This window comes from Rattus norvegicus, chromosome 10 (assembly GCF_021556685.1).
Source record: "Rattus norvegicus strain SHRSP/BbbUtx chromosome 10, alternate assembly SHRSP_T2T, whole genome shotgun sequence".
Classification (NCBI taxonomy): Eukaryota; Metazoa; Chordata; class Mammalia; order Rodentia; family Muridae; genus Rattus; species Rattus norvegicus.
In genome coordinates, this window is record NC_141543.1 from 66,937,319 (window position 1) to 66,962,638 (window position 25,320).

General features: G+C 43.8%; 1 protein-coding gene across 1 annotated transcript in view; it reads right to left on the minus strand.

Annotated features, from left to right (window-relative positions):
- The window catches only part of Vps53 (VPS53 subunit of GARP complex), a 118,882-nt gene that overhangs the window by 83,583 nt on the left and 9,979 nt on the right, over positions 1-25,320 (minus strand). The window contains 3 exon segments of the mRNA NM_001105813.1: positions 699-785; positions 22,660-22,726; positions 25,129-25,178. Coding sequence (NP_001099283.1) covers positions 699-785; positions 22,660-22,726; positions 25,129-25,178 — 204 coding nt within the window.

Here is a 25,320-nt window from a genome sequence, read left to right on the forward strand (position 1 = left end):
CAAGGCCAGCCTTACTTACACCACTCCAGGTCAGGGATACAGAGTAAAACCTTAAGACTCAAAACAAACAAAATTAAGTACAACAGACTCCAGCAAATGTCATCTCCACTAGAGTCATACTGTTTGATGGCACATATTGTACTCCTTGAGACAATGCAAACCCTTAGGTGCTCTGCTCAGAAGCAGATATTGTCCTTCATATTGAGATGCATCTCCTGACTTAGAATCTCAGCCCAGAAACCCAATGCAGCCTGGTGGTGCCTGAGGAGCAGCTGTGGTGATGGTTGGCTTCCGGGTTGCAGGGTACCGTTGGGAGCACAGCACCTACAGAGTAGGAACTAAACAAGACTGTGTGCATGCATTCTGGCCATGGTACCCCCACCCCAGAGTGGGGACCAACATAAGTGTTCTATGTACCAAACTAAAACTCAAATATCTTAACTGTGAAACATCTGCTACAGACATGCTGGAAGAATGGCATCCAAAATGACTAGGAAACTATTTTTGAGAAAAACAAATTGTTTCCTATTTGAAAGTGGCTGCAAATGTAGGGCAGCAAGGCCAATGAGTCACGGTGTCTAGCAGCTCCTCTGAGGCAGTCGGGGTGCACTCACACACAGGGGTACATGACTGCAACTGGCAGGCTGGGGAAAGAAGAGCCTGGTAATTTACTGTGACTGGGTGAAACCTAAACTCACCATTTGTTCTGACTTTTCTGCTTTGTCTTTAATATCCTTGATTTTGCCAAAGAGTTGCTGAATGGCTTTCTGGGCTTCTTCAAGTGCCTATAATAAAAGAAGTAGTTAAAAACCAAGAAGCCAGGAGAGAGAGCACTAGTTACTATAATTAGTTTCAGTCTCTTGAAAATTTTGACCAGAACTCTCTTGAGTTGCTGTTCTTCCCCCCATCCTCCCTCCCCTGGAACTGAGGACCGAACCCAGGGCCTTGCGCTTGCTAGGCAAGCGCTCTACCACTGAGCTAAATGCCCAACCCCGAGATGCTGTTCTTACACCTACAGTTTCACTGAACCAGAATAGGAGATAAAGCCTCATGTATGGGCTCAAGAGAAGTCTAAAGACTCTTAGTAATCTGTACCATAACATGATTAAGTCTTGGGTTCTCATTGTGTAGCCTTGGCTGGCCTAGAGCTCTCTGTAGACCAGGCTGACCTCAAATTTGCAGCAATCCGTCTACCTCTGTTTTTCTCGGTGCTGGGATTATAGGCACATGCCACCCTGCTTGCTATAATGTTTTTATTTAAACTAAACCATTTTCTCTGTTTTGGTGATTACTATACATGTCACTGATAAGAAACAGGATCCTCATCTGTCTTTCGGTGTGTACATGAACTGTCACACCTATAAAGGCAGCGGTGGCTCCAAGTTAGAAATGAGGTGAGCTCTGGATACTTGCTGAGTATCAGTTTCTTCATCTACATAAGGGCTCTAAAAGACTGTGGTTTGTGGCAAATCTTCCACATTTACGGTGTGCTACTTAGAAACCAATGAAATGAAGTCAGAAGGATACATTTGAAGCTAGTAGTGAGTAAACTGTTTCCAAGGAAATTAAACTCCACAAAGGTGGATAGGACACATTGAAACTGTTGTAATCCCCACATCACCTGTGATGGGGGGATGGAAGAGCACCACAGCTGACACATGGAGGGCTCCTGGAGTTTGTGGCTTGTGAGAACCCACAGCAACACAGCTGCTCAGTCAGACCAGTCAGAATCTCAGTCACTCTTTCAGTCACTCGAGTATGTTCTGATTAGGTGCCTTGGAGGAAAGGAGAGGGAAAGGCAGGGAAGGGAAGAGAGAACCAAGCCCCCAAGTATTCCAACACGCAGCTGTCTAGAAGAAAAGGGCAGGGCTGGAGAGATGGCTCAGTGGTTAAGAGCACTGATTGCTCTTCCAGAGGTCCTGAGTTCAAATTCCAGCAACCACATGGTGGCTCACAACCATCTGTAATGGGATCCGATGCCATCTTCTGGTGTGTCTGAAGACAGAGACAGTGTACTACTCACATATAATAAATAAATAAATCTTTAAAAAAAAAGGGCAAAATTTCAAGAGAGAAACCAGCATCAGCAGAGAAAACCAAGGATGACTATGTATGTCACCAAAACCAAACAAGGTAAAGAAGAGTAATCACTCCTTATACTTGATCAAGAGAGAGTGTCACTGCCACTGACAATAGGGAAGATGCCAGAAACTATGACAAAAGCAGACTACAGGGAGACAAGGGCAGGGCAGCAGACCATGATGACATGGTGGGAAGCAGTGTCACAAAGCTAGTCTGGCAAACGATGGCCCAGATTTGTCTTGTGTAGATAAAAAAATGTGGTTTGGGAACACAGCCTACCTTGATCATCTTCATCTGACAGTGCCAGCAAGAGATGGCCATAACATAACATGGCCCATACCAACTGTTATAACCAAACTTACTGTTTGGCTATTAATAGGAAAAGCTGGCTGCTAGACATAGTGGCTAACACCTATAATCTCAGCACTAGGGTGTCTGAGGCAGGAGAATTACTATGAGTTGGAGAGCAGCCTGAGCTACTTAGGGAGACCTTTAGAAAGAAAGAAAGAAAGAAAGAAAGAAAGAAAGAAAGAAAGAAAGAAAGAAAGAAAGAAAGGAAGGAAGGAAGATGGACGGAGGGAGGGAGGGAAGAGAGAGATGAGGAGAGTTTGTTGGACTCCAGCAAACTATTCTTTAAGTTTTTTGCTACAACAGAATTCTTGAAGTAAGAGATGCTGGCACACTCTGCTATAAACAGTTGGGAGGGGGGATCTGATTATGTGATCCTGGGATAACTGTAGAAGAGAACGATCTTTTTTCACAATTTTTTTTCATTTTCAATGCTAAGACTAGAATCCAGGGTCTTTATAGTTCTTGATTTAACCAGCTGTGTAAGAGTTGTACACACTGAAGGACATGAATATACAAGGCAACTGTCTGTTCCAGATTAGCTAGGATAATCCCACTCCCACTATGTGCTGACTGCAGCAACATAACAATAATAAAGTTATTCTTGTTATTATTATTTTAGATCGGCTTGCATTGCTTTGTTTTGTTGAAGTACAATTTCAGAGCCCAGGCTTCCTTAGAACGCACTATGTAGCCTAGGAGGACCTTGAACACTTATTCCTCCTACCTCTAGTACCAGGATTACAGACATATAATTACTAGTATGTGGTATTAAGATGTTCTAGAGATCAAACCCAGGACTTTACTCCTGGATGCCAGGCTAGCACTCTACTGACTGAGCCAGTAACTTAAGACATAGTTTCATTATGCAGTAGAGGTTGGCCTTAAACCACAACTCTGCCTCAGAAGCCCAATGCAGTCTCAGTATGAAGATGAACAGCTCCCTCTCATTCTCAAAAGGGGCCCTGGTAGATCTGTAGGGACAGCTCAGCAGTTAAGCTCTGGATGCTCTGCAGAGGACCCAGGTTCAATTCCCAGCCCAAACAGGGCAACTCACAACTCACTGCAACTCCAGTTCCAGATGGTCAGATGCCCTCTTTTGGCCTCCGTACACACAGTGCACATACATACATATAGGCAAAATACCCATATATATAAAATAAAATTAGAAAGAACATGGGCCTGCTGATGAGTTATATGGCCCTTTACCAAGGGCATCTAGCCAAAGCTATATATAGACAGCACAGATATATTATTCAACATAGACATACTGAATAAATCTTTATCAGATGATTAAACATATCAGTGTTGAGTGGCAGTGCTAAAACTATTCTGCATCAGTGTTAGTGTTCCACCAGTGCCCCAACTTCAAGCACAACCTCAAGCTATAAGCAGTGGTTGAAAGTCAACTGCAGAATTATCCTTTAGATCAGTAGCATCTGCTGGGGTCACTGAGTTTCATGCCATGGTGCTGCCACAGGAGAGCAGAGAGTAAATTCTAAAATCATTGGAGCCTTCTGCATGCTTTTGAGTCATGATGTCAAAAAGACCACAGAGGCCTTGTAGGCAACAGACCATTAGAAAAGACTTCCCTTCTCGACCATGCTTGTATGTGATGTTTAAGGCATGTTATGCTATAGTGACATGCAAAAGGACAGGTTATATCCTAAGAGCCAAGGCTCAGAGAAGGCTAAGAAAGAGCTACTGTCCTGCATCCTCTGCAGACTGCCTCCAACGAGGACACTGCTTTCCAACTCCAGAAAACACGACTCACGCCGTCTTATATTTCACAGACTTCCAGAAAGATAAATGGTCTGCCAGATTTTTTTTCAGTTTTTTCTTGTTATAATAGTATACTTAAATGGGTAAAATTTAATGTAATTCATTTCCCAGAGTCAAAATGTTTCCTCTGATGCATTCGCTCTACAGAGTAAGTCACTTCTCAACATGCACACATCCTAGTATTTGCTATCTGGCCTACAATAGTCAACTGTGCCACAGAACAGTTCATATCTGGGAAAAGTGTGAGGCCTATGGCAGGAGAAGATTCTTCTTTAAAAAAACAAAAACAAAACACAAACATACACATCCTACATGAATAATCAGAAGATGCACTGGGAGATTCCGGTTCCCTCCCTGGATATTATTTAAATACAGCACTTGCCCATTTCAGCCTGGATCCAGATTAAAACAGAATGAGTCACCCCAAGTGTCTGCTTTCCACCACCCTGTGTTTCTCCTCTGCCCGGTGCTTATAAGTGGACCACTGCTGTGTGGTGGTAGCCTGAACCTGGGGTGTCACTGGATAGCAGTGTGACCCTCTGAGAACTCAACATCTGTACTTGGAGACAAAGTGACCCACTGAACTTGCCTCTAAGACTCAGCAAAACCATCAGAGCATCCTCATCCTTCTGTGCACCACACACATTATGTGTACCTTTCAAGTGTCCTGCCTCCTAGGCACCCTGAGCAGAATCCCGGCCACACCAGGTCACACCAGGCACAGGAGAGAAGCAGCTGGGACCTGGCACTGATGCCTCTACTTTCTTCCTTCCCTTCCTGTTTCTTTTCCCACAGAGCAGTCATGTGCCACATGTGTAGGCAGAGGGAGGGCTGGTTTCCACAGCAATACTGCTGACTAAGCAGCCCCGTAGGTGACTCTCAGGTGGCTCTAACGGGGCAGTTAGCTTTACCAGAGGATTATATCCCTGCTTTCTGGTGAGCCCACGGGCAGTCTTCAGAAACTGAAGTCCCACTTGCCACCATTTATTGTTGTTGTTCATTTTAAAAGATCTTATATGACTTTAGGCTATTTAAAAAAAAAAAAACAAACTTAAGGTAGTAACCTTTAAGGTTATTGGAAAGAAAATCAGAGTTCTTGCCACTTTGCCATCATCAATACTTTACCTTGACATCTAAATAATGGTCCCCTTTTGTATTGCATGGGAAAGAAACGTGCTGCATTGGATAAAAGCAAGCACTCTGGAGCCACAGGCTAGAGTTGGAGGCTTGATATTAGCCATGTGATCTCTGTCAAGCCACTTGACCTCCAGGAGAAACAGCTTCATGATTTCTAGAACAGAGATAACACACCCCTTTCCAAAGACTTTTATAAGGAAGAATCCTGGGATTGGGTGATGAAATCTTAGGAATTCTTAAGCCTATGTACTCCAACCCCTGCAGGTCCCCTTTCATGGTATTCTTACCAGAGCCCCCTATCAAATGAGCAGTCCCATGATGCAATTCTGTTTCTTCCAGAACTGGAATTGGGAAAAAGAGCTGGAAGATGTAAAGCTAAGCTAGACAGCAGTGAGGTTCTCCAGCAAGGGAAGGAGGCTGGCCTCCCGGAAGAGACAGCCAACACAGAGTCCGACACACAGGCACTACTCCAGTCTAAGCCTTGGCTGTTTGACAAGGCCTGTGGAGACACTTTCCATGTGCAAAGTGTTGAACTCCCTTCACAGCAAGCTACACAAGATTCTTCCCAGCAATTCTTCCCCCACGTTTTGTTTGTTTGTTTGTTTGTTTAAGATAGTTTAAACTGGAACTTTTATCTTCATAATCTGTAGTCCTGCCTAGGTATGAGTGCTATGCTCATAGAAAGGGCTCACTAAATGGCAACCAGTACACTGCCCCCTGACTGTTCTGATGGAATGCGAAGGTCTCAATCGATCGTTATGGAGAGAGCTTTGCAAACAGGGTGGTAAAGTCTAGCACCCACCGGCATCCTGGAAGGACGATGAGAACAGCATCTTCCGAGTATGCTGACATCAAGCTTGCTTCAGAAAAAAGTTAACTATTTTTTATCTTTAAAAAAGACTGTGTGCCTGGCTGGGTATAGTAACAGCTCAGCACCCGGAAGGTTGGGGTAGGAGGAATTCAAGCTTGACTCTAGCCTGGGCTATGCAGCAAAACCCTACTCCAAAAGCCAAAAGACAATAACAAAACAAACAAACAATGAAAACCATCCTACCATAAATAAGATTTTTTAAAAAAAGGAAGAAAATAAGAAAGGTCTATTTACTAAATGGACTGTGCTAGATCTGAAAGAAAAAACTTAGTGAAGGGACAAGTCTTTTAAAAGTCTTCAAGGGAAGCCTGTAAGATATGTAAATATGCATCTGGGTGGTGGGGAAGCACACTTTTTATTCCAGAACTTAGGAGGCAGAGGTTGGAGGAGTTCCGGGAAAGCTGGGACTACACAGAGAAATATGCCTTGAAAAAAAAAAGAAAGAAAGAAAGAAAGAAAGGAAAGGAAAGGAAAGGGGGAAAAAGTAATGTAAATGGGGTTCACAGCTCTCACCTGAGGAGCTGGGTTGGATCCCGCACCCACATATAAAACTGAGTGTAGGGCTTGCGGCAGACATGAGATCCCAGCACTGGAGAAGGGGAGAGAGGAGATCTCCTCCAGGGCTTGCTAGCCAGTCTAGCTAACTCTAAGCTCCAGGTTTAATGAGTGACCCTGCCACAAAAAATAAATCAGGAGACAACAAGATGGCTCAGTAGGTAAAAGCACTTGCTGCCAAGTTTGATAACTTGAGGTCGATTCCCAGAACCTGCCAGGTGGAAGGAGAGAGCTGACTCTCACAACTTATCTTCTGATCTCCACGAACTAAGTTTTTAAAAAGTGAAGAGCAACTGAGGAAGATATCCAATGTCAACCTCTAGTTTACATGCATACATGTACCCACATGTGCATACTCGCGCGCGCGTGCACACACACACACACACACACACACACACACTCACAAAGAGAGAAATGTAAATAACTGAAAGAGAAGAATGATACATGGAGGTCTGAATAAAAGAATCATTCCACAGCATTAGTAAGAGAACCTTCTGGAAAGCAGAAACTGGCTAGAGATACATCTGAGCTCTAAACAGAGGCTCTAATGACATCCACTAATCACAGAAACATCCAAGCTTCTATTTATAGAAAGTTCTTTCTGAAACTGTGGGCCACCCTGCTCCATTCAACCATTCGGTGTGTTGCTATGGAAACAAGGCATCCTCAGCTGGAGCAGAGGTGCTCCAAGAAGCCTCAGCAATAGTAATCCAGCTTCTTTTCCAGGAAGATGTCCAACAGTTGCAGAGGCTACAGAAATCTCCCTGTTGCCCCCTGACCATGACATTGTGTTTCCCTGCACACCATAATACACTGGGCAAGCAGCATTGGTCAGGCCACATGGGCACCCATGAGATAAGAATCACTGGAGTTCACACTGATTCCTCTGTAGTCCATTCAGAAATCCAGAGTACAAAGGGGTTTTATTTATAATACAGTTCTTTCCAAGTCTGTGAACCAAAAGAATGTGCTGAGCAAAGGGAGCAATTCTCGCCTTATTTGCTAAAATGCTCTGCTCCACACAAGTTACTTTTATTTACGATTTCTGCAAACCATATCCACTGACAAATGTGAACTGAGGAGCTTTTTTTTATTGTTTTTGGGACATGAGCCAGAAGTGAAAATCCTAAGCCAAGGTGGGGCACACTCAGCAGTGCCCAACAAGACTAAACATTTACATTTCAAGTTCTGTTTCTATCAGCTATCGCTCATAGCTCAAAACACACTAGCCTTGAACCCACAGGCACGCCAGAGCACTCTGCAAAGCTTCCCTGGAAGGAAGTGCAGCCTTGTGGGAGAGAGAACTCAGAGCAGCCAACCCAAATGGCAAAAGAAAAGGAATGTTTAAGGAAAAAAAAAAAAAAAACCTCAGCTGCTTTTACGGAATAAAAGGTACAGAAATTCAATATTTTAGGAAACAGGCACACTGAGAGAACAGCTTGTTCAAGTGTAACCAAGGATGGCTTCCCACAAATAGCCAGACTTCCAGCACCAAGTCAAAAGTTCCTTACGTCATCTTAATTTCCTATATCTGGACATCCTGTCCAGGGATTTGCCATGTCCGAGAGACTTCGTCTGTGTGTGCCTTCTTCCTGCTTCACCTACTGGCTTTGGGAGCTCAGTGACCCCCGTTACTTTAGTATCGCAGTGGGGTGTATGTGAACCAAGGGCTCTTTGCATCCTTGGGTTTCACTTGTAGTCATGTCTCCACTGTGCTGCAGAGCCGTCAGTCACTGCTACTGTTGGGATGCCCAAGTGCATCAGTTAGTTCCTTGGGCTCCATAGCAAGAAAAGAGTGGCTCCCAGATCTGCTTGTAAGTACTTGTTATTAATTCAAAAGGCAATTGGGGACCAGGCTAGAGCTTAAAGCACTTCCCTGGCATGTTTGAGGCAGTGTGTACAATACTCATCACCATAAAGCATGAGGAGCCAGAGAGATAGCTCAGCAGTTGAGAGTACATGGTGCTCTCGCAGAGGACTCATGTTCCATTCCCAGCAACCACATGGTCACTCATGACATCATAACCCCAATTCCAAGGGATTCCACAACCTTTTCTGATATCCAAGGGTACCAGGCACAAATACGATGCATATACATATTCAGCAAAGAACTCACACACAAGGTGGAAAGAGAGAACTGACTCCTCAAAGTTGCCCCTGACTTCCACACACCTGCACTCATGCACAGATCATGTATACATACAATAATAATAATAACTAATATTAAAAAGTTTTGAGTGTGACATGAAAACAAAGGGCAGTAACTAGGTCTGAGTTGAAACAATTTACCTCGTCTCCTGCTTTATTTGTATTTATTCGTTTACTAATTTAGGTGTGTGTGACTGCATGTAGTTAGTGTATGTGTTTGGTATGTGCACATGTGAGTGTACATCAGAGGAGGACAGTGGGCCATCTTCTCTATTACTTTCTGCTGCAGCCATCCTCTACCCACTACAGCAAGCACTAGGGCTACAAGTGCACATGATCACACAGGGCTTTTCATATCAGTGCTGGGGATTTGAACTCAGGTCCTCACGCTTGCAGAGCAAGTACTCTTACCCACTGAGACGCCTGTCCTTCTTTACTCTCTTCTCCTGCTTTATTAAAAAACAAAACAAAACAAACAAACAAATCCAATATTGGGATCATCAAATCTTGTTAGTAGGCAAATTTATAGAAGAAATGTCTCCCTCTAACCAGAGGCACTCAGCTATGCTGGCCAATACTTACTATCTAGAAATCAGAATCATATACCAAAAGGAACCCAGAGTCTTTCCAGAGTCCACAAACAAAAGGGAAACAGAAATCAGAATCCTGACCTAGCAGCTGGACTCGCCTGGCAGGAGGATCAAGAATTCAAGGTCATCCTCAGCAGGGTTGGGATTTAGCTCAGTGGTAGAGCACTTGCCTAGCAAGCACAAGGCCCTGGGTTCGGTCCCCAGCTCCGAAAAAAAAAAAAAAAAAAAACAAAAAAAACAAAAAAAGGTCATCCTCAGCTACATAGAAAGTTTGAGGACAGCCTGGGCTACATGAAACTCTGCCTCAAAAATAAATGAAAATATAAAAGAAATTAGAATCCTGGCATGTGATCCAACTGAGAGGCTAACAAGTTTCTTATTTAAAAGCTTTAAGACAACTGCAAAATGCCAGTCCAAAACAAACTAGAAAAGCATTGTCTACAGTTTTACAAAATTGAATCTCCCCTGGAAGAGATCAGGGAGTCCAAGTCAGAACAAAGGAGATTTTACAGCTTTATTATAGACCCTTGAAAATTCATTATTAAAGAAAACACTGGTGAACAAACACAGCTGAGCCTGTATTGCTCTAAAAACTGTATTTCTGTAGCTAAGAGAGGGAAGCAAAATGGAGGACAAATTTGCATGTGAAGACAGGGTTTCAGATTCCCACTCGTTGTTTTAACACAGTTGAATGACTTCTTGTGTCAAAGACCTGAGACTGGGAAAGCCCTACCTGCCGGTAGGCAGAATTATTGCCATTTTTTCCTAAGGCAAAGCCCTAATCTGAAAGTGGGATTTTCCTTTCAAAGTCTCCAGGTGCTAGCAAGAGTGACAGCCACCGTGGTGGAGAGTGGCACCCTCTTCTTCAGGCGCAGACTCCAGTTTCAGCTCTAACTGAGTGCTTTTCACAGAATGGAGAGGTGGCAACCATTATGCTGGGCACGGCTCCGAAGGAGAATGAGACTTCCCTGCTCCCACTTGGCGTACTGGTTTTCTACAGCTATTTTCAATAACCATGCTGCAGACATGTGGGACTTGTGTTTCTATAGTCAGGAAGGGAAGCCTGATAGCTGGACTTGTTAACTAAACCAAAGACAAATGCAGGGTGACTTTGGCTGTCCGAGGAGGGCATCTCTGTTATTCAAAGCTTAAGCCTATGTATGGCTTATCTGAAACAGGGCTTCACGTAGTACGTGAAGGCTAAAGAGGAAGCACACTTATGTTAATGCACTGTGTTTAGCCAAAAAAGAAAAACACTAACATTTTGAACACTAATATGGAAAATGTCTCTAAAGAGATAAATACTAAGATAAATTATCCAGTAGTTCTACTCTCAAGTACTTACTGAAATAAACTAAAAGAAGGAACCTAAGCAGATGGAAGGAAAACCAAAATGTGGTGGGTCCACGTAAGATACTTAGCCATAAAGGAGATGAAGTTGTGGTACACTGCATTAATATAGATGAACCTGGCAGGTATAAGTAAAATATATCAGAAACAAAAGGATAGATGTTGTTGGATTCCACTTATATGGCATACTAGAAAAGGAAAATCCACAGAGAAAAACTATTGTAGGCTAGAGGAGCGCTTGCTTAATGATTACAGAGTTTCTGCTAGGGGTGAGTGAAATACAGACAGCAGTGACACTTGCACAGCACTGTGACCATGACTAAAACCACAGTGCATTATGTTACATGCATCCCATGTATTTTTCAATATTAACAGTCTACTATATCAAAAGTTACTGAACAGTATAAAAAGGTAGTTTAAACAGATAATTACATTGTTTGTGCATTCTATCTCAATAAAACTGTCTAAAATGGAAGGAGAAGGGGGTGGCAAGGCTCAGAAGGTAAAGGTGCTTGGCACACAAGTCTGACGACCTAGGTTGGGTTTCCCACACCCACGTAAAGGTGGAAAAAGAAAGTAGGGGTTGGGGATTTAGCTCAATGGAGAGCGCTTGCCTAGCAAGCGCAAGGCCCTGGGTTCGGTCCCCAGCTCTGAAAAAAAAGAAAAAAAAGAAAAAAAAAGAAAGTAAATGCTACAGAGTTGTCTTCCAACTTCTATATGAATGCCCTGGTGCACAGTCCACACTTACAAACACATGCCACATACACAGACACGCGTAGTGGATACAAAATGGTTTTTAAATATAGTTATGTGAATGAAGAAGCAAAAGTTATGTCTTTGTTTTATTTTTGCAACAGGGTTGTGCCATTGTCGCCCAGAGGCCTTGAACTCAAGATTTTACTTCTTTAACCTCCCAAATGCTGGGATTATAGGCGTGTGCCACCATCCACCAAGCCTGCCTCTATATGCCATATTAACTAACCGAATTTAGGAAAAAAAGAAATTAAAGAGGATCATTAAACGTATTCCTTAACACTTAGCTCTGTTCTCAGGTGAAATTATAAAACAAAAATTCCTGCAGAGGACCCAGGTTTGGTTCTCAGCACCCAGTGTCTACAACTCTTGTTCTAGGGGATCCAGTGTCCTCTTCTGACCTTCGCAGGCTCCTGTACACATGGGATAGACACATAAATTCATATATTCTAAGAACCAGAACCTTATCTGTGAGTCAGCACAAGTGCAGCCACTTTAGAAAACTTTCAAGATGTGGCCAATGTGGTACTCAGAAAAGAAAACCTTCCCCCTAAGATTATTATTCTCAGGTGACAGAGAGATGGCTTAGTGGGTAAGAGCAAACTAGCAGGAGGACTTGAGTTCAGATCCCAGCCCCATGAAAAACCCAGGCCTGGTCACACACATACCTGTAACCCCACACTGTGGGGGCAGGACAGGAGGATCACTAGGTTTGCCAGAAAGCAACCTTGCTCCAGGTTCAATAAGGGACCTTGTCTCAAGTAAGGTGGAGAGTGACAAGGACACTGGCCAGCTTCCTCTGGCCTCCATATGCGGGGCAAAGGTGCATGCACTGGCGCATATGCAGTTGTATACACCACATTCATACATATATGTACGTATTCTCATTCATTCTCTCTCCATTTATCCTTCCTTCCTTCCCTCCCTCACACAGACACACACAACCTGTTTTTCAATCCCAGTATTGAGGAGGCAGAGGCAGACAAATCTCTGTGAGTGTGAGGCCAGCCTGGTCTACATAGTAAGTTCCAGTACAGTCAGCCAGCTAACCTGTGTAGAGAGACCTTGTCTCAAAACAAACAAACAAACAAACAAACAAACAAACAACAACAACAAAAAACCAAGAAGTTTTACACACAATGAGCACATGAGTAAAAAGTAATGAATGAAAACAAGAAAAGGTAGAAATGAGAAGTAGTCATTTGAAAAGTCCATGCTGGCTAATCTAGTTTAATGTAGGGGCAAGACAGGAAAGGCAACTCTAAGCATGGAAAGAAAATGAAAACTGAGATAACAGCAGAAGAAAGAAACGTAGACACCAGAGTCAAAGAATTTTGAATAAGTAACGTTTATGAAAATGAGCTCATGAAGCAGGAAATGTGGGCTGAGGGTGTGGCTCAGAGCTCTAAAAGGACAAGCAGGTACCTGAATTGGCTTTAAAGCAAGACAGTAGGAATGGAAAGAACAGAGCTGATCGGAAAGACACAGGAACCCAATAGACATCTGGACAGACAGAATCTTAACGTATTCCAAGGGCTGTCAGCGGCAGCAGCCACACCTGCAACATTACAGCCCCTTCTTAAACTTGAGTGAGCCCAGCAGTTCGAGGGTGTCAAAAACACATTCATTCTTATCCTCACCACCCTGAAGAAGGCATTGTCTTCATGGCTCAGATGAGAACCTGGGACAAAGGCCAAGTGTGGTGGCAGACACCTTTAATCCCAGCATCCAGGAAGGTAAGGCAGGCAGATCTCTAAGTCAAGGCCAGCCTAGTCTATAGAGCAAGCTCCGGGACAGCCACGGCTACACAGAAAAACCTCTCTTAAAAGAGATAGGGGCTGGGGATTTAGCTCAGTGGTAGAGCGCTTACCTAGGAAGCGCAAGGCCCTGGGTTCGGTCCCCAGCTCCGAAAAAAAGAACCAAAAAAAAAAAAAAAAAAAAGAGATAAAGGAGCAGCAGAGGGAGTAGGAACCATGAAGAGGTACCATGTCCTATAGACACAGATAACAGCAGAGGTGAATTTCAAATTCAAGGCTCAACTCGAGCATTTTCAACTTGACCATGCCACCACACCAACAGGCAACACTGCCCGATGACTGCAACTCTGAGGACTGAAACAAAACGTTCAACCTTTCTTAGTCACAGAGGAAAGAGAAAATAGCCATTTAGATCCCCCACAGGCTGCCTGGAAATGAGGGGTTTACGGGACAAATGGCAGCACTCCAATGAGGCTGCAGATACATTCATGAGAAAAAATGAAAAGGCGCTACCATGGTGGGCCAAGTCTGGTGGCCCTTACCTGTAAACCCAGCATGTGGGAGGATGGGCAGGGGGACTGAGACCAAGGCCAGCCTGGGCTATATCCTGAGCTTGAAGCCAGCCTGGGCTATTTAAGGAGATCTTGTCTCAAAACACCAAATGGGAGGCAATGTGCTATCAGGGCTCATGTACAATGAAAGCACATGCTTTAGTAGTCAGACTAAACCCAGTCACATACAGGGCTAAATAATCAAAAGCTCTTGCATTAGCCACAGTTAAGTGTTCTAGGAGCAACCAAAGGAGAACATTTATATGGATACAACTCGTCTAATAAAGACAAGCCACCCTTAGCCTCTGCACCAGATGTAAGAAGTCCTGGGTAGGGAATTGGAGCCAGGCTCAAGCAATATGAGGGACACTACTCTTACGGAAGGCTGTCAGCCAGGCTGTTCCATGAATCAGTGCTGTCTGCATTCCTGGGACATGCTCAGACCACAGCAATTTCAGCCTAAAAACATTCTGAAAAGTACAACACAAAAAAGAGAAACAAGACAGAAAGACAAACACAGATGTGCAGACACAGCCCAGAAGGTGAGGGAGGGCGTGTGGGGCAGGTGCTGTGGTTTTCACCTGTAGATTCAGCTGCTGGAGGGGCTGAGGCAGGGATGTCCAGCTGTTATCAATTACTCACTAATGGGAAAATAGCCTATACTTCAAAGGCTTAGTCATTTTAAGGTGGTACATTTAGAAGGAGAAATCCAGAACCAGTTGTTATTTATTTGTTCATTCTTTCATTTATGTATTTACTTATTTATTACAAACAGGTCCTCAGTATGTAGCCCAGGCTAGCCTCAAAATCATGATCTTCTTGCCTCAGCCTCCCAAGTGCTGAGATTGCAGATGTGCACTATCATGCCCCATTGGCAATTGGTGTGTGTGTGTGTGTGTGTGTGTGTGTGTGTGTGTGTGTGTGTGTTCTTTAAAAGTACTGTCATTTATTTCCTAATTAATTTCATCAGTCAATGGGCTTAATTTTTCCCAAGGAAGGATGAGAGGATGAGAGGATGCTATACACTAAGAATGAGGAAGGTGGAACGCACACATTTCACTGCTGAGAGCAAACTCTGCTACACACTAAGGATCAGCACCGTGTGGTCATCCTGACACTGACCACCTCAGTCTTGGAAACATTACTTCTGTTCTAATGCTTGAATTAGATGAGGTGTTAATTTTTAATGATGGAAAGTAATGGCTATTTTCTCCTTGGAAAGCAACTCACTTTCCTGATTTGGTTCATAAATCTTCATGATGTCCCTATTACAAGTGAAGCCACTAACTAGTGTTAACCTCCTTTTCTAGAGAAAATAGAAACATAATGATTAGGAAACATGGCCTTGAGCCAGACAAGGTATTGCCTTACCTGTCATCCTAGCATTCAGAGGCAGAAGAGGATCAGTACTTCAAGACCAGCCTGGCCTATCTATTGAGTTCTAGCATGGCCTGGTCCATTATATAAGAGATTGCCTCAAAAAACAAAAAAAGAAAAAAAAAAAAGAAAGAAAAAAAAGAGGAAGGGCTGCAGAGATGGGTCAGTAGTCAAGAACACTTGCTGACTTCCAGAGGACATAAGTTTGGTTCCCCGCACCCATGTCAGGCAGCTCACTACTGCTTATAATTCCACAAGAACCCACACATGTATACACACACACACACACACACACACACAGAGAGAGAGAGAGAGAGAGAGAGAGAGAGAGAGAGAGAGAGCGCCACCCTGGATGATAACAAAGAACAGGTAAAAATCCTGTGTTTTCTGGGCCTGACACTTTAGACTGAGGTAAGGATGAGGAAGGGAACAGATAGCAACATACAGGGTTCTGAAGTCAACCTGTTCCACTTTCTCATCCACAGCTTGAGTGGAGAGAGAGGGCACATGGCAGATTTGACAGTGAAGTCACTGAGATTACAGATCGGATAGATTCAAACAATCAAGTAAAACACAAGATGCAACCAAGGGTAGGACATACAAAGTCTGATGCAGATTTTAAAGAATCTACCACACGAATAGAGGAGAGAGTTTAAATGAGGTTCATATGAAAAAGACCTGGGGCAGTGGTGCAGAATGCTGGGCCACACATGTTTTGTTTGGCCTTTACAGTGTTTAGGAAAAACACCAAGCCAACTAAGAGAGCTGGGAGAGACACAGAAAAACCCAGACTCCTGGCTTCTCTTGAAAAACTGATAGATCTGGCAACTCCAGGTCTACATTCAGACAACTGGGCCACAACTGTCTTCTTAAGACCCTTCCTTCATTTACTTTCCCAAGGAGACAGACATGGATGACACACTTGGCAACCTAAGGCCATCCTTGCAACTCGTGACCTGAGGGCTTCAGGGGACTGGCAATGTGTGGAAGCCAACAAAGTGATATGGCTGCTGAGCCCCACTGAACCCTGGGGAGCAGGAGAGCAGAATCTTCAGCAGTGTCACTTAACTTCTGAAGAGCTGCAAACTCCCCAGACTCCAGAGAAACACTCACCATCTTCCCTCTAGAATATGTCTATCCACATAAAAATTAGTGAATTTCAGGGTGCTGACAGACCCTAGGTTGACAGACCTAGATTGAAGGTATAAGGAATCCTCACATCAAGTCCCCAGTCTCAAACAAGGAGCTGAAGCATTCCCCTGCACGTTCATATAGTGTCTACTTCTGAGGACCTCACATTAAGGGGAATGCTGACAAATCCCATTCAGAATAGGAAACGCTCTGGATACAACATCAGAGAATTAAGGAAATTCAGGATAGCTATGTCAGAAAAGGAACCCCACAGCCATTCTAAATGGCAGAAACTATCAGAGGGAAAAGGGTTAGGTGTATGTGGCCCACCGGGCAGAACTGAGATTGATGAGGACTACAGTGAAGTCTCTTTCCCTACTCAGTTCAGTCTAAGAGAGGTTTCTCACAACTAAAGCTGAACACACTGGAGCAATCTACCCTGGTGACCAGTACAGTTGTGACCATATACATTTGTATGTTTCTGCAGAATCATAAACCGTCAGAGAAGCCATATAAAGTAACTTTAATTGGATCGAAGCTCGCACTACAATTGTCTACAGCTTTTTCCAAACCTGGGCTTCAGTAAGCAGAGAGCTGGAGAGGGTGGTAATGATTCTCTTCCCTTCCTAAGCCTCAGCCACCCTCTGTTCAAAGAAGCAACCATGCTGTGGCCAAGCCGCACACAAGAGACAAAGTCGGAAGTTAATCCTGCATCAGTAACTCTCGGCAAGCTCCCTGGGAACTGGTCATGCTTTGGACCCTCTTGCAACTTTAATCTCAGCTTCCCCTTCCACTAACCTGCTCTTACAGTCCTCTTTCTAGCTACCTTCTAGTTGTCTGTTTTAATTCTTGGAAAGCTGTATACATTTTAGAGCATATCAGAGCATGTATTTGCTGAACTGACTCACTATCCACACATTTTCAACATGTGAACATTTAATTAAAGTTGTGGACTGATGACCTCAACAGATGAAAATGGGGAAGACTTGGTGCCACAGGAATTTGGTAAGAGCACTGTAGTCACAGACTAGACCACTTCATGCTTCATGAGAGGCAGTCAACAACCAAAGGCTTTCCAAAATGTTCATTTAGCTAATTGCTAACCAACCAGCTCCTATTCTAGAAACTGAAAAACAGCCTCATTGAATCTTCCATTTAAAAAACTGTCCAAATATTTTTTTAAATATTTATGTGTATGCATGTGTCTGGGTGCGGGTTTGTACTCAGGAGTGTGGTGTCCACAAAGGCCAGAAGCATCAGATCTGCCATAACTGTAGTTAGAGGTGACTGTGAGCTGCCCAACATGGGTTCTAGGAACCATCTGATCTTCTGAAAGAGCAACAAGCACTCCTAATCATAGTCATCTCTCCATCCCACAAAAAGAACTTTAAGACAAGGTTTCAATATGTAGCTGACTGGCCAGAACTCCATCTTAGACCAAGCTGGCCTAGGACTCACAGAGATCCTCCTGCCTCTGCCTCCTGAGTGCTCTGAGTGCTGGGATTAAAGGCGTGGCCACCATGCTCAGTTCCAAACAGTAACTGAGAATTTTTTTCAGGGTTAGGGTACAGTGCTCAGTGAAGGAGCACGAGGGTCTGAGTTGATCTCTAGCACCCAGAAAATCTGGGTACAGCAGCTATAACCCCAGTGCTGGAGAGCGGCCATCTACGGACTGCTGTTTAGCCAGCCTGGCTCAGTGAGCTTCAGGTTCAGTGAAAGACCTTGCTTCAAAAAGTGAGGTGGAGAGACACTGATCTCCTGCACACACACACACACACACACACACACACACACAAACACACACAGCTGAGCAGCATGAGAGCCTAGGCTTCGTGCTGGAACCATAGAAAAGGAGACAGAACTGACTCTGCCAACTTGTTCTCTGATCCCAGCCTATGCACTGGTGAGCATGATTATGCCACCCCCCTCCATAGTAAATATCTTAAAAATGTCTAAAAATGTCTTTCAAGAGATCATGAAAGTCAGGTCTGGAGGATGCACCTATAATCCTAGCATTTAGGAGGTGGAAGTCGGAGGGTCATAAGGCCGGAATGCATTTCATGAGACCATGTCTCAAAAACAAAACAAAAAACCAAAAACAACAAAATAGCAAGCAAATTCAAATAAGACTCCATGGTCTGCAGTAAGGCCAGTCTCTTGCTTTTCACAGTTGAAAAGCACAGCTGCTCTAGTGGGCTTGGGAGATCCTGTCTAGGCAGGGCACCTCCCTCCTTTTGATCCCACTGCTGCTGTCCTGAGTGTTCTCAGCCACTGAGAAGATAAGTTCTGAAAGCAAATTCTGCTTGTGCTTAAGGGAAGAGGGGAACACAGGACCTCCTGACCTATAAAACCCAGTATTTTGGTACATCCATAATTCCCCTCATCTGTGCCAGTCAGCTGGAGACTCCCATCAGCAAGCCACCCACCAGTCACGCTTCTATCCCTAGGAGCTGACAAGGACAAAACCAAGCACGCTCTGCTCAAAGTCTCCACTTGAGCTTGCATTTCAATCTGCTGGGAGAGACAGATGGAGGGATGACAGGAAAAGCGATTATTTCTTCTGGGCTTCCTCTCTGTCTGGATTCTAAGGAGACGAACACAAAATTCCATCACAGACTGAAATGTGATCTAAACATTCTTGAAAACATGGTCTTGTTCTCTGAAATGCGAGCTGCCCTGCTGGCAACCATGTGAAGGTGGGGAGAGGCACTCCTGAGGCCTACCCCTTCTGGGGCTCACTCCCCCATGCTGCTCTAGCATGACCCACAGGCAGTGGCCAAGATGGATTCAGACACAGCACGACCCAAAAAACAGTCCTGAAGAATCATCAGCTTCTTTTCGCTTTCTTAGGCTTTCACATACCTGAGACTCTCCTAAGTAGTTTAAGGTTCCTGGCGAGCTATACTAAATGTAGGCCGAGTCACAAAACACAGTAGTGCTATTCCAAACAGCAGCAGCCTGGGCCCATTCACACATGAACCACAGGCTGGAGATGCAGCTCAACCATAGAGCTACACATACTTGCCTAGCATTTAGGACACTCCAAGTTAATCTAAGACACACCAAAAATTCAGTGTAGTTGCATGTAGGACTATTTGAACTGAAGTGTAAAGATAATAAAAGAGTTCTTGCCTTCAAGAAGCCTACAAACTAGCCAAGAGGATATGTAAGCCAAGGGAGAGCATGAACTCAGAAGGCCGGCACAGCAGAGGGCTGAGGAGTGACAAGTAGGAAGGACACACATCTGTCTCCTCCCTGTTGATGAGGAGAGTTAGATAAAGGTCAAGTTTCCTTGGGCTGAAATTATGATTCCTTTGATGTTATTCAGATGGGAAAAATAAAACATCATTCTTTAGAAGCAGTATTAGAGTTGGCCTTTAAATGTACATTTTAAAGTGTACAAACTGGAAGAAAGGGAGGAAGGAAAAAAAACAACCAAATCCATTCAGGCCTTAATAGAGGAGAATGACTGTTGGCCTGATAAGAGGCAAGCATGAGAAAGATTGTCTAGAGTGGGCTAAGAAAGCAGGAAGGCCCACCCTAGACTCCATGGGTTGTGTTCCTAGCCTAACTAAAACTGTGAACTAACAGCAGCATTCACCTCCTCCTGCCTCCTGACTACGGATGCAGTGTGAGCAGCTGCCTAATGCTCCTGCTCATGCCTTCCTGGTCATGACAGATGTCTCCCTCCAACTGTAAGCCAGAGTAACCCCTGCCCCCTTAAATTGCTTCTTGTTGGCTGTCCTTTCACAGCAATGATAAATAGTTAATACAGGTACAGAGACATGCATGGGTCAGAAAGCACAGGGCATGTAGTGGAGCAGAAAGTCTCCGGTACAAAGGGAGAGACAGACTTTGGAAACACTGAAGGCAGCCCCAAGCAGCAAGGAAGAAAATGTGTTTGACTTCACTCAGTGTGTCAGAAGGAGTGTTCTAAAGAGGCAGACGGCATGACACAAGAAATGGAAGTCAATCAGCACACTGAGGGGACCTTCCTCCTCATTATTACTCTAAGGTCCTGTTAACAAGGGACCTGGTAGACAAAAACAAAGTAGTAAAACTGTGAAAGATGAGGAAACAGGACGCCTTTAGAGAGCTAACAGCAACAAACACTGGTGATAAGAAAAAAGTCAGGGGCTTGGCTCAACAGCTAAGGGCACTGGCTGCTCTTCCGGAGGACCTGGGTTCAATTCCCAACAACCACATAGCAGCTCACAACTGTCTGCAACTTCAGTTTCAAGGGATCCAACACCCTCACACAGATATTCATGCAGGCAAAACACCAATGCATATGAAATGAACATAATTAAATCACTTTTTTATAAAAGAAAAAAAGAAACAGGACAGAGATAGGCTGTGTACCATGGATACCAACAGAAGGGGTATATTAAGAGTGAACAGAATGGGGCTGGAGAGATGGCTCAGTGGTTAAGAACACCCGACTGCTCTTCCAGAGGTCATGAGTTCAAATCCCAGCAACCACATGGTGGCTCACAACCATCTGTAATGGAATCCGATGCCCTCTTCTGGTGTATCTGAAGACAGCCACAGTGTACTTATATATAATAAAATAAATCTTTAAAAAAAAAAAAAATGAGCGAACAGAATGAAAGCCATAAAATGTAGGAAGTAGAGATGGAGGAAACTAAAAATGGCTCTGGACAATGGCCCAGTAGGTAAGATACTTGGTTTTCAAGCATGAAGACCTGAGTTCAATCCCAGCACCCATAAAAAGCCAGATACAGCAGTGTATGCCTGCCATCCCAGCAAGAGAGAGGCAGGAACAGAAGACTCCTTGGGGGACTACTTGTTAATTTAGTCAAATTGATGAGCTCAAGGTTCAGTATGAAATTCTGTCACAAATACAGGATAGAAGAACTTGAGAAAGAAAGCTGACTTTGATTTCTGGCCATCACATGCACCAGTACGTACACACACACACACACACACACACACACACACACACACACACACACACGATAAAAAACAAATAAGGGGTCTGGAGAGATGGCTCAGTGGTTAGGAGCTCAGTTCCCAGCAGCTCACAACCATCTGTAACTCCAATTCCAAGGGGTCTGACACCCTCTTCTGACCTCCACATGTGCACCAGGTACACATACATCCAGGCAAGACACTCCTACATGTAAAATAAAGGTGAATACAAAAAAACCACACATAAATAAAAAGCAACAACAGGAAATATAAAACTGAAAAACATATGAGTCAAGACATCTTTGAGCCACTAGCAGCAGAAACAGGACACTGCAGATGAGGAGATTTCTACCTAGGATTGACCCTTTTTTACACTCTAAAGCTAAGCAGCACTGAGAGTGTGTTCAGAAGCTAGCTACACCAAAGCTATAGAGAGCTGGCCACAGTGGGTTGCACCTATAATCCTAGTGTTTGGCAGGCTGAAGTGGGAAGACGGCTACACAGCTAACACTGTCTCAAACCTCTGAGCACTTGGTAGAGCGCTTGTCTAGTGTGCACAAGGCCCTGGGTTTGGTCCCCAGCACTGCAAAAAGCCAAACAGGACAACGGAGAAGTGAGGCCATCCCAGTAGAGCATGGCTAACCGAGGATTTCTAACTGAAGGGAGGGCTAGACACTGCAGAGAGGAGACAGGGAAAGGCACACTCAGCATCTCTGTTACCATAGCTATCTCCAAACAGAATCCAAATAAACAACAAACTGGTTGACTAACAGATAACATTTGCCCTTCAGTCATAGAAGAGGTCTCCTCTCTACAGGCTTCTCTCCCCTTCATCCTCTCACCATAGCCCTCCATAGTGAGATTGGGAGACCAGAACAAACCCAGTCCTGTTGACAGGGCAGGTGAGGAATCACAACTGCCTCACATCAGTGTCTCCTGCAGCAACCAAGCTTCAGACCAAAGCAGACACTTGAGTTTGGCATGGGACATAAGACATGTCTGGGATGATGAATACCAGGACCCTTCAGTTCATCCAGCCTGGCCCTGGGTGAGCTGTGCATCAATACGTGAGTGATGCGGGTCTGGAGGACATGGAGAGCTCATGGCTGGTCTAGAGTCCCTGACAAGGTGGGGCAGGTCACTTATGCTTCCTGCTGTATAGGAACAGACTAATATAGGACTATAGACTATAGACTATAGGAACAGACAAACTGCTCAACACTTAGGTCAATTGGCTCTTTTGGTCTTTATAAAATTAGGAGACTGTAATTAATATAGAGGGATATGTCACTTACTTGCCTTCCATCCTGTCCCACATTTGTCTGACCTCTTACGACAGTGCGGATATTGTCATCCAGTCTCCTGGCCAAAAAAAGGTAAAATAGAAGTCATTCAAGTAAACTCTATTCTGGGTAGAAAATCAGCAATTCACTCACCAACTTTCATGGCTGTGCCTATTTACTTCATTGTCTTAACAATGTACAAGCAGCAACACAAAGCCAAGAAGCTGCCGTCACTGCGGGCGTAGGCATTATCCTGTTTAAAAAGGGGCAAGAGCCAATATTCAGCAGTGGCTGAAAGGACCAATAAGACCAAATGTTTTCAGACTAAACAGCCATGACAAAAATTAGAGATGTTTTATAGAAAGAAGCTAACAGATTCAAATTGGTAACTGCAATGTTGCTACTTTGGTGACATTGAAAGGGTCAAGGAGTCAGCACGATTTGTGAAATCAGAGCTTACTCTTTGTGCCCTGATGGTGTCAGAGGCAGGTCTATGCTTTCCGGGCTCTCTTTTCCCTTGAGCTCAGCAAGGGCCATTGCACAGGGCCTCCGCTGGAGGAATTTCTATCAGTCAGCTTCATTTTGCACCTGAAGAATCTATTTAAGGTATGGTAGCAAGAATGCAGGAAATACCTGGCTGACAGGGCTCCCTGGGTTACCAGGATGTTTCTACTTTCTATATATAAACTCTGGCAGCTCTGAGGTCTCCTCTAGAGCCACTGTGGCTGAAGAGTAAAACAACAAAGAGGCTTTTTTTTTAATTACTTATTTTATTATTTTATGTGTATGAGTATTTTGACGCATGGATGCATGTGCACCACATGTGTGCCTAGTTCCTGAAGAGGTCAGAAAGTGTCAGATCCCCTAGAACTAGTTAGAGATGATTGGGAGCCACCATGTGGAAGCTGGTAACCAAGCCCAGGCCCTCTTGTGTAAGAGCAACAGTGCTCTTAATAAATAAGCCTCCTCTCTAGCTCCACCTTGTGCTTCCTAAGGCACCAGTGGGACAATACATTTATGGGGCAGTGCCTTTTACTGAAGATCTAAAGAAAATTGGAGATGGGGCAACAACTCATCTTCTAGACTCGAACATTTTCAAATTTTAAGATGTTTTCTTGGGGTTGGGGATTTAGCTCAGCGGTAGAGCACTTGCCTAGCAAGCGCAAGGCCCTGGGTTCGGTCCCCAGCTCCGAAAAAAAGAAAAAAGAAAAAAGAAAAAAAAAAAAGATGTTTTCTCATCAAAAAAATCAAATAAAACCAGGCTAGATATGGTGGTACACATGTACACCTTCAAATACATCACTTTGAAGGCAGAGGCAGGTGGAGCTCTGAGTTTGAAGTCAGCCTGGTCTACATTTTACATAGTGAGTTCCAGGACAGCCAGAGGCTACAGAGAGAGAGAGAGAGAGAGAGAGAGAGAGACAGAGACAGAGACAGAGAGATAGAGAGACACAGAGACACAGAGAGAGACCCCCATCTCTAAATAAATAAATAAATAAATATTTTTAAGAGGAAACAAATAAGTACACACAAACTCTCCAGATTTGTTTGAAGTAATGTAGAGCTCAAGCTACTTATATAATGAAAAGACCTTTTTTTTAGTATCTCTTAGGTATCAAATATATAAATGTGGACATGGATAAGGCAGAAGAAGGCCATTGTGCAGGATGACAACATGGACAGTCGGGCTCTGGGTTAACCACAGAATTGTATTCTGGGCCACTCCCAAGTCAACCTGTAGATTCAATATTATAGTTACAGATGACCAAAAGATATAACCCCATCTCCACAGCTGATCTTAGCACAACAAAAAAGGCAAACCTACTAAAGAATAAAAGCATTAAAAATTGTGGAAAAGTTATTGCTTTTTTGAAAGTTAACTTCTCTTCTTCCTCCTCCTTTTTTCTTTCTCTTTTTGATAAGGTCTCATATATCAAGCAGGTCTCAAGCTTACCATGTAGACAAGGATGACCTTAAACTTCTGATTCTCCTGCCTCTCCCTCCCACATGCTAAGACTGTGTTTGTACCCACACCTGGGTTTATGCCATGCCTAGGATTGAATCTGGGGCTTCATGCTATTATGCTGGGTCAGTACTCTACTAAGTTACATCCCCAACCCTCAAGATGTTTTGTCTTGTTTTGTTTTAAGGCAGGGTCTCACTGTACAGCCCTGGCTACACAAAACGGGCTGGTCCCGAACTCAGAGATCCCCTTGTGTCTACTCCTGAGTGCTGGGATTAAAGGTGTGCACCACCACAGCCTGACTAATGATACTGCTTTTCAGCAGTCTGTTCCACCTCCCTTCATTTTGTATGGACAGTTAAGCACTGGCCAAAGAATTAAAGTCTTTGCCATCATGAAAAGTCACAAGAAAAGAATTATTTTTAAATTTGAGATTTCAGTGCTTTCCTCAAAAAATGTGATTGATATGACTAGATTAACAATACGCCTTTCATTAAAAATCACGCCGCATTACTTACCTTATTTTCAGTCTAATCTTGTTCACAACATCGTCAATGTTTGCCAGAGACTACAATACAGAAAAAAAGAAGGCTGGCCGTTAATTTTCCTTTTGGAATTCTCTTTCACAGGGAAATAATGCACTAAAGGGCTGTTTATGACACCTCAAGAAGTTTGATCTTGACACCACATTTAATTCTTTTAAAAATCAT